The 9,864-nt window shown below is 45.8% G+C and overlaps 2 protein-coding genes across 3 annotated transcripts in view; both read left to right on the top strand.

Annotated features, from left to right (window-relative positions):
- Positions 1-270: 270 nt before the first annotated feature.
- Positions 271-3,611, top strand: tmem9b (TMEM9 domain family, member B). Its single transcript, XM_003970005.3, has 5 exons — positions 271-492; positions 992-1,083; positions 1,160-1,268; positions 1,391-1,525; positions 2,657-3,611. Exons 1-5 carry the CDS (start codon positions 421-423, stop codon positions 2,810-2,812), a joined length of 564 nt encoding a protein of 187 aa, XP_003970054.1. The 5' UTR covers positions 271-420; the 3' UTR covers positions 2,813-3,611.
- A 253-nt stretch (positions 3,612-3,864) lies between these two features.
- Positions 3,865-9,864, top strand: part of dennd2b (DENN domain containing 2B) — a 32,759-nt gene continuing 26,759 nt past the window's right edge. The window contains exon 1 of one of the 2 annotated variants that reach the window (XM_003970004.3): positions 3,865-3,980. The gene's annotated coding sequence lies outside the window, so the exon portion shown is untranslated. Of the gene's footprint in view, positions 3,981-7,024; positions 7,255-9,864 lie in introns of those variants that run through there. The other variant, XM_011610230.2, reaches the window with a different exon arrangement.

Below are 9,864 nucleotides of genomic sequence, written 5' to 3'. Positions count from 1 at the left end.
AAGATTTAATTTTGGTGATTCTGGAGGGACTTTACTACGTTACCTTGTTGTACTACTGCTTATATACAGTATATTATACTGCAGTGTACGTCACAATATATGGAGAAAATGTTATTTCCCCGACTAGATTACGGTTTAAGATTAGGAATATAATCTCATAAAGACATTTTGGGGAGAAACGAAAACAGTTGCGTCACGTCTCCACCCGTCCAGAACTGACCGTGAACAAAATCGAGCGCTCCTGTTTGTCGTCAACGAGCCGCCGTCCCTGAAAACTACAAGTCAGCTGTCCGGAAGTGGACGCTGTTTATTCCCGTTGTATCCAAATGGGAAACGCTGTAAGACATTAGCTTGGGATTTCTTGCACTAACAGTGCTTTTGCTGGAAACAACCGACATTGAACATCCATACGATTCGAAGATGAAGTATTTGTTTCTTGTTGAGACTGTGGTTTTGGCTGGTTTTGTGCTGCTATGCCAAGTGACTGCGAAGGTAAGGCCAAATGCTAGCGGGATTAGCCGGATGGATGGTGGTTTAATGTCAGCGAAATTCACGATATATGTGTAACTGCATTCAACATTTGCTCCCTAAAGTGACTAATTGTAAGTTGTAGAATAGGGTTTGAGGAGCAAAGCCAGCCGATTTTTCTCAAACGTGACAGTTTAGTCGTAAACACTGTACTCATTGTACATGTTTAATGGGAGTTCCACATTACAATCATTAGTAAAGCTGCTTCCTTTTAGCCTTTTAGAATGTTGAGCAACCTGTTCAGCCTTTGTTACCCTGCTGACCAATCCGCTCACACGTTATTACATTGCAAATATGCCATAACCTCACAGATCGTATAGTTGTCAATAATAAGAGTATATGTCGTATATGAGTATATAATAATAATAATGTCTTTGCATTTGCAGCAATGCCAAATGTTTGGACGCTGCTTTTGAAGCTATCTTTAGCCATTAAAACTTGATGTGCATCCCATCTGTTGCAGAATTCTGAGGACATTCGCTGTAAATGCATCTGCCCACCTTACAGAGAGGTGGAGGGGCAGATCTACAAGCAGAACGTCTCTCTCAAAGACTGGTGTGTAAAGTGATTCCTCGCTACGTTTGACCTCCTCCTCTCATTTCACCAGCTAATTGGTTGTGGTTCTTTCCAGTAACTGTCTTCATGTGGTCGATCCAATGCCAGTGGACGGAAGAGACGTGGAGGCGTACTGTTTACGCTGCGAGTGTAAATATGAGGAGAGGAGCTCAGGAACCATTAAGGTAGATGAACACTGAGCTTCAGCGTGAGGGAGTTCTGAAACGTGGGGGCTTTAAGGTCATTTTGTGAAGTACAAGTAACCCAAATGCTTCCTCTGATGAGTGAACTTGTGTTTTTCTTTCAGTTCACCATCATCATGTATCTGTCCATCCTGGGCCTGCTGCTGCTCTACATGGTCTACCTGACCCTGCTGGAGCCTATTTTGAAGAGACGTCTGTTCGGACACTCGCAGCTTATTCAGAATTACGACGACGTCGGGGTATGTGCTGCATTTAACCCTGCAGATTACGCTACAAACTGGCTCTACGTTGTGTCCCATATGTGTCGCACCTTTGACCCTGAATGCTCTACAGTTATCCCAAGAATTTCCCATTTGTAGGATTGCACGAGGCCATCGGGTAGGTGGGGTCCGAATGTGCTGAAAGCGCTTGTAAATGTTCAAACTGTCTTTAGAATTCAACCTGCGACCTCTGAATCAGCAGTTACTGGGTGATATAAACTCTGAACAGTCATATTTGGCAGCTCCTTAATTTAAAGGGTGTCAGAGCCTCGGGGATGAGAACAGATCCACAGCATAGAGTGATAAGATCTTTAATTTTCCAAGCTGTTTTAAAGATGCCTTTTAATATCAGATCCAGCTGCAGTTTAAAAAGCTTCCAGGTTTTCCCTCCACCTCTGCATGATAATGACCAATGTGTGATTGTTGCTAGCGAAGGGAGGAAACCTCAGTGCAGAACTGAAACCTAATTTCACACCTCAACTTTCTTAACAACGCTCAGCCGTTCTTTATATACGAGGTGTTCGTTTCCACTTGCAAACTCAACTCCAAAATGTTTCGTAACCTGGATCAACGTCACTTACAGCTGTTGACAGAGGTCAAGAGGGCGCGCGGCCAGTGAGTGTTCTCAACAAAACCAAAGTGTTTGAGTTTGACGCAGTTTAGTGAAAACAAAAACCTAATCAGGGACCAGTTTACTGTCTGGTTAGCACAAGGACAAGCGTATAAAAAGGGGAGGAAAATGAGGGCAGCCGTGCTGCGGTTATCCATATCAAGGAGGGACTATTTCTGGTTACTGGACCCAAAACAACGTCAGAGCGAGATGCAATCAGGATCGTTCTAACTGGAAGCGCAGCACGAGCATTAATTACAGAGGAAATGGTGGGTCTGTAGTGTTTACACTTTAATACCCACAGGCTGCTCGGTTGATAGTCGCAGGGTGATCCTCCCCTTTGATTTTGTGCCGTGATTAAACAACAAAAAAGGAGGGGTGGTGGGGGGGGGGGGGGGGGGGGGGGGGTTGAATTTAGCAGGAAGGAAAGTGAGCAGACGGAACCCTATTTTACAGCTGCTCCTGCATGTGAGACGTGTTTTTGCCCGCCTTGTTTTCAGGACCAGCAGCCTTTTGCCAACGCTCACAACGTTCTGTCGCGGTCTCACTCCCGACCCAACATGCTCAACAAAGTGGAGCACGCTCAGCAGCGGTGGAGGCGGCAGGTCCAGGAGCAGAGGAAGTCCGTGTTCGACCGCCACGTCGTGCTCAGTTAATCCCCCCCCCCATCAGAAGCAAAATCCCCCAGAAGAGCCCGTCTCTGACTGAACCTTCGGGTTATATCCTTCCTCTCCTTCATTTGTGGTTGGTTCCTCATCAAAAGTGAAACTTTGTGGTGATATTTGCAGAGTAGTGGTCAATTTTTAGGAGATGGGTTCTATTCCCTGGTCAGCACATCAGTTTTTCTTTTCTCGACATGTCAGCAGTTAGCGTTCCTAATTGGTAACCAGGAAATAAGAATCAAACAGTCGAGCTGTTACACTGACTTCGTTTTTGCACATTGTGGAAGGTCCTCAAAGTCTCACGTAGGGAAACTCTCATCAAAATGACCAGATGTTGCCAGTAACAGTCCTGACCGAAGCTCTTCTTACTGCACGAGAGTGGACGTCGTGTAAATTAGCCGCTGCAGAAGCATGTTTTAAAATAAATGGTAGGTTTTTGTGTCGTCGGTCCATGTTCTAATGTCTTATATCTACTGTGGGAGCATCAGCTCACCTGTTACCTGTTCTCCAGACCTCATTACCGGTACTAAAATCTTTACCACCTTCCTTGTGGCGTCGCAGTGAAATCCGTTGTGCTTTAGCTCCTCGTCCGGCGAAGAACAAAGCGCCCTCTCGCCCCCGTCTGTCCTGCTCGTCTCGTCTGAAGCAACATGAAGATAAAAGTGAAACTGTCACATCAGGATTTGTGTTTTGGGCGGTGAGGATGAAGAGATGCCTTTGAGGGATGTGTGGACGTGTTTTTAAGTATTGTATACGTAAAACTGTAACTTTGAAATAAATTTTACGTAGTAAACCTGGTTTCTCCTGCCTGAAGTTTTCATATAATTGGTCACGATGGTGACCCTAATTCTCCCTTTTTTGAGTTTAACAGCTCTGAAACGAGCTGAACTCCATCACACCACTTGTGTCCCACTCGTCCCCGGTTCTGAGTTCCTAGTTCTGGTTCTAAAATGATTTCCATACAGCTGCGTCATCATTTCCTGTTCAGTCAACTTTTTCCTTTTTTTCTCTCCCCCCTCATTGCATGAAGTTTGGAGGAGAAGCTTTTTTTCCACAGACAAAAAAAAAAAAAAAAACCCAGATCCGAGGCTGCACAGGCAGAAAGCGACCAGAGCAAGAATGGATCTCTGAGACAAACCGTCCAGTGGACGCAGACAGACAGGTAGGACTGGTTTTCCAGATCGTTCCATGCTTTATGTGGGGGGCGACGGCGACGTTTAAGGATTTTTGGGGTTTGGAGCATCTTTGGGTAGTTTGCCTGGTAAGAAAAGTGCGAACTTTTGTGTTCGTTTTCTCTGTCGTGCTGCTGATTGACGAGCAGGACATTTTCCAGCTGAGGTTTTAATCTCTCGCAAATCGATGAACGCATGCGGTTTCTCCGTTTGATGCGTGGAAGAAGCCGTTCTTCTCCGCCCGAGAACCGCATGTGCGGCCCTCGGCCTACAGAGGGCGCTTCAGCCCCTGCGGAGATGCGCGCTCCTGTCGCGTCGTGCGGCGGCAACAGTCTGACTGACGCGCGTTTACTGACGATACGGCCGCAGCTTTAGTGAAACGGGGGGGGAACAATCCCAGTAATGGGATGGAGGAATGTCCCTGCGCCGCTGGCTGCTGGGCGACATGTTGTGAACGCGCATCTGCAGTTCCGTGAGCCCCCGCAACGGAGTCAAAAATAAGATAATGACAAAATGGTGCTGGCTTTCACATGAGCACAGCGTTTGAAGTGTTCTCACATTTTGCATCAGCTTTGGTTCATTGATTTATGTTTGTGGGGGGGATGTCCTTAAATGCACGTGATGAAGGCTCGTTGTTTGTGATCTAAGAATAAAAGGATGGATTGATGATGTGTTGAATAAATAAATAATGGCAAAGTAAACGCGTGGGTGCTCAAAGCTACAATGTAACAATATAAAATACCACTATCGTGAGGTAAAACCTTCATTTAGCACGTTCGTCATCTCATCGCCCCATTTTTGTTGGATTCTGAAGATTATGTTGTTTACAGAATCTTTGGTATTTTGCCACAAAAATAGTGAGCAGGGAATAAATATTGCATCCATCAGTGTTGCTCTGCCATGTTGCTACAGTGGCCCCAAACAGACCTTCCTCAAAAACAAACTCCAGTTCTTGCAAATGTTTCTACCACCAATCCCTCATTTTTGGAAGCGAGTAAGCTTGTTATGGGTGGGGGGGGTGATTTGAGGACAGGTTTTTAACTCTTGCAGTCTGCATGTTCACCACTTGATGCCACCAAATTCTACATCTGGACCTTTACCTGCAACGTTAGCATGATTTTAATGCGACGGTGTCAGCGGGGAAGCCGTCAGCCTGACAGACGACGCAATGGATTCAAGAAAACATCCGACGGTTTTACCCGTCGGGAGGGTTGATCCTGCCCTTCCCGCCCGGCTCATCTCAACCCCAGAGGATCGGCCTCAGGTCTGCCAAATGTTGTGGCTGTGGAACCCATTCTCAACAAACATGACGCAGATTAATGTGCCGGGCCTTTCACGCTGCCCTCGGACCTCTGAGAAGGTCCAGGAGCTGAAGAGATCAAGTGTGTGATCATGAGAATGGGAAGCAGGGCTGTGTCGGGGTTTTGGTTCGTCTTATATTCAAGTAAAGATTCCACCAGCCTGAGGGGGGGCAAGATTTAGGCCTTTGATGCTTTCATGTGGAGAAAGAGGAAGTGGTTTGTAATGAGGAACGCAGACCAGCAGCTTAATGAAATTCATCCTTTTGAAACATCCCACAGAAAAGTCTTCATCCCTCCTCTGCAGGAGTGAGGACTGCTGGTGTTCTCTAGGAAAGGGTTTTTATAGCGAGCCCGGGCGGAGCGGCACGGTGGCGGAGCGGCGTGGGTTTCCTGTGACGACAGATGGGGCTTCCGTGGCTTCCTGTCTCTCCAGGCCTGTGGGACGATCAGACCTCTGGGGGGAAATCGGCTGTAGAGATGAGCACATCAAGGGCAGGAGCACTTTTACCTGCGAAGGTGATTTAGCTCCAGCTTTTGTCCCCAAAAACACAATTATAAATGGAGCCTCACCACATCTCGTTACTCCTTTGTGAGCTCCTCCAGTAGACATAATCCAGCTCCTGACCCGCCCAAATGTCCTCTCATCCCCAAAATGGTCTCACTTACGGTACTCCACGCACGTGCACGCACACACCCACGTGCACACGTTGGGTTTTGGATGAGCAGTGATCCTGACATGTGCCCCAGATCTCCTGTAACCACCCACCTCTGGTGTCACGGGCTCTCAGGAGCACCTGTTCAGTAAATAGTTCTGATGATATACTGGATTTAGACACATTCAGCATGTTAAAAGTACCAAAATGTTTTTTGTTTTTTTTTTTTTTACCCACAATGCTTTGCACAGGACTGAGTTTACTGAACACACTAATAAGGCCTATAAATAAAATTATTTCCTTTGAAGTAACAGCAGAGCTCTGTGGGATTAATCCCTGGTGAAGGTAAAAAACTGCTTGTTAACTCTTTTTTTCTCTTCATTTCCATACATATTTCCTGCCAATTCCATAAACTTTACCTGGGAATTTTAATTTTTTCTACAATTTGATTTCTAGTTAATTCACGGCAGTGGCCAAAGTCGTACAATTTCATTTATCTTTGTGAACCTTCATATGCCCACGACTAATTTCCCTCAGCATTGTGCCTCATAACTCAGCTGCTGTCCCCACATATTCCTCACTAAACAGACGACCGCTACGGATGTTGTTATTGATGCCCCGTGAGTTACAAGTACTTTTAAAAACAGTTATTTCAGCAGTGAGATATGGCACAAGGTGTTTGCTCCAGGCCGCCGTCCCACCACTCGGCTCGGGCTTTGGGTCCCCATGGGAACAAGTGCCGTGTCCTTAATGGCATTCAGAACCTGGTGTCTCTGTGGCCCGCTTTGGTTCTGCACATTCATCATCTCCAACAAATGAAAGGCACCTTTGTGCGGCTGCAATGTTGTCCTGGGGAGCAGTGGGCTCAGAGGAGGGTGTCGCCATGACAAAGAGGTGCTGCTACTCTGGCAACTCGCTCGTTCATCCCATCAGCACCGCTCAGCTGCTGAATATTCATCCATATTCCCAACAATAAACAAGGCTAGGAGAGAAAAGGGCTGAATGCCTGGATGAAGAGGGTAGGGGGTGTAGGGGGCAAATCCCAAGAAGTAGTGGGGGCAAACAAGCCGTTGCTATGGTAACAAGTCCAGCCTTCCGCTGTGCAGCAGGCTGAGAGGGGAGGCAGGAGGGGTTTTTTCCCCCCCTCCTTCCCCCCGCAGTTTGGCGGATTTTAGTTGGAAAGATACGAGTCGGGTTTATTCAGACGAGCAGGTAACAACTCGACCGACTTTTACCGCCGCGCGCAGAGCCGAATTTGGGAGTTTAACCCGAGAATGTCAGCAGACATGGATGCGTGGAGGAACTCGGAGGTAACACTCGTCCGCTTTTTCAGCCGACATGAGCTAGCAGCAGGGGTCCAAACTCCAGTTTAGAGTTGAAAAACAGCCTCAAAGTTTCGCAAACGGTGATAAATTAAAGCGGTAAGGTGCGTTCAAATGCAGTCGAAAATCTCCATGTGGCCATATTTGGTCATCGGCATGTTCGCTGAAGGCGGCGATCCGAAACAACTACGGTGTTGGTTTGTCCAGACAAATGTTTAAATGAACAAAAGTGTCGCAGGAGGGGGGCACAGGCATCAGCATTGCCATTCCTCTGATTTAAAGTCAAACCAGCAGAAGAATTACTTTGACCTGGATGAATGAGACCCTTCAGGACATTTTCTAGCGGTGGAGATGGAAGATATGTAGTTCCAGTTGCATTCAAAGACCTGCCTCACAGCAGACTGTGCACACTCGATATTGTCACTAACAGTTTTGCTCTTTCCATCCCAGATTATGTCAGTTATGCACCATGGGACATGGGGCTGGTGGTCTTTGGCCGTGTTTCTTTGGTTTTTAGACTCTCTTGTGCAGATCAAACAATGACCTTCCCTTCTCACTGTCAAGGCTACTGAGGAACTTCTTCTCTTCTCATATGAACAGGAGCGAGCCAGACCTCTGTCAGACATTTTCAAACAGTCTGTTGTTCTCCCAACACCACAATGGAGGCAGCTCTTCTCTTTCCTGCTCTCTGTCTGTCCTGATAGTTTTGGCATGTTTTGCTGAAGATAATAAAAACAACGATGTCTCTGCACAGAATCAGGAGATCTGAACTTGTGCAGACAGAATTATGGCTGGTCCAGGTGTGTTGTTATGCACTTTATCAGGAAACTTTGCTAAATTATAATAAGCGTGCACGATTTTTGAGTAAACATTCTTGATTGGAGATGCATTTAGGACCCCCCCCCCCAAAAAAAATTAAAATAAAATAAATTACACACGCTGGTGGCTTGGAATTTTTGGCAAAAACAATATCATGTGATTTTATTTGAGCACAAATTTGGATGCAGCAGAGGTTGTGGAATTTGTGTGCAAAACATCTGCTATTTTCCAGATGAAACACAAGTCATGAGCGATGTCTCCTTAGCTAGTTTTATTTAAACTTAGCATTAGCCAAAACAAACATGCAAGTGTCAAGTCAAGGGGCAAGAAAACATTCTCCTCCAGTATTGTTTGTCATTTTGGAATAATTTAATCCAGAAATGGAAAAAAAAATTCAATTAAAAAAAAAAAGAAGAAATCATTGCACGTTGTATCTAATTCTAAACAATTTCTTTATTGTTTGTGGTGTGTTTTTACTGGCAAGTGTGCGACCCTTCATAACTCTTAATGCGTCGGATTAATTTCTAACACAAATTTATCGGAATCTCAAGCTGTGTTGTGAATATCACATTTGTTGAGTTAAAGCTGTGATTTATGAGAATCAAGCATGAGGCTCTTCCCAACTCTGAACCCAGCTTTGCAAGGAAAAGCTCCACCGACTGCTCACATGTTGCACACACCTATAGGTCTCACAATTTGTCACCATCATGACAGTTCTGTTAGGTGTTCCACGCCGAGTGGACTCGGCGAGATGCTGTGAGATCCCGCCGCTCACACCGAACAGTTTAAACTCTAATGTAAGGCTCTTCCTCCATTTTCACTGACGATGCCTTCAGGGTCGCCGTGGCTGTGTGGGATTGTGGAAAGTTCTTGTCATTTTCAGCACTGTTTCCATTCATATTCCACCTGTTATTGATCATTTTCTGTCCCAAGCCTCCACACTGATGGCCGTATTTAGTTCCTGAGCAGACAGATGTTTACGTCTGGTGGCTCTCCACCAATGAGAGGCCGCCGCTGCCCTCTGATGTTTGTGTGTTTGGTTGTGTTTATAGAGCCCTCAGTATGGATTTAATGGCAGCAGAATCGTTGTTTGTAACTCACAAAGGACTCGAAAGACGTCCTCGCAATTCTTTACGTCACTGAGGAGACAGAACATGACTGTTGGGCTCCTTTCACCATGTTCCAACAGAAAAGCTTTTGTTATCCCCATTTTAAAGTTTCATACCGCCGTTTTCTTTTAAATTTACGCTCTCGCCAGTACGCTGACATGCAGATATTGTGTGCATTTAATAAAAGCTCTATTTTGCACTTGAAAATGAAGCCGAGCGGTGCTTTGTAGAGCGTGCCAGTATTTTGCTTCACACGCGTACGCCCAAACCGACACATGAGCGTTGCTGTTTGTCTGGGCATTTAGGTCATTAAACACCTCACACGGCTGTTTATAGCAGAGAAAGAATTCATGTAACCTTTTTTTCAGCACGACTCTCCTCTCACTTTCCTTTAACCCCAGGCTACAATAGAGAGAGAGATTTTTTTTGCCATTTTGAGTTAAGAAATTTTGATTTTGAGTTTAGCTAATTTTGATTTGGGGTATTTACGGGGACATTACGCCGTTTGTGGTTTTGGTGAGACCGAATGGAGCAGATTTAAGGGAGCTGGCAGTGCAGCGGCGACCTTCCGTACGACCGACCGGATACTTCCAGTCACACGATGAGCGTTTCTTCTCGTGGTATTGGAATCACATTTAACAGCTTGTATTGGTAGTTTCTCCATTTCTTT

The sequence above is a fragment of the Takifugu rubripes genome, chromosome 13 (genome assembly GCF_901000725.2).
Source record: "Takifugu rubripes chromosome 13, fTakRub1.2, whole genome shotgun sequence".
NCBI lineage: Eukaryota > Metazoa > Chordata > Actinopteri > Tetraodontiformes > Tetraodontidae > Takifugu > Takifugu rubripes.
This window is presented reverse-complemented; position numbering and strand designations above follow the sequence as displayed.

Excerpts from the sequence above, each read along its gene's own strand:
- tmem9b (XM_003970005.3), top strand. The coding sequence starts at position 421 with ATGAAGTATTTGTTTCTTGTTGAGACTGTGGTTTTGGCTGGTTTTGTG. Across the intron at positions 1,084-1,159 it reads AACGTCTCTCTCAAAGACTG|TAACTGTCTTCATGTGGTCG; the intron begins GTGTGTAAAGTG and ends GGTTCTTTCCAG. Across the intron at positions 1,269-1,390 it reads GGAGCTCAGGAACCATTAAG|TTCACCATCATCATGTATCT; the intron begins GTAGATGAACAC and ends TTTTTCTTTCAG.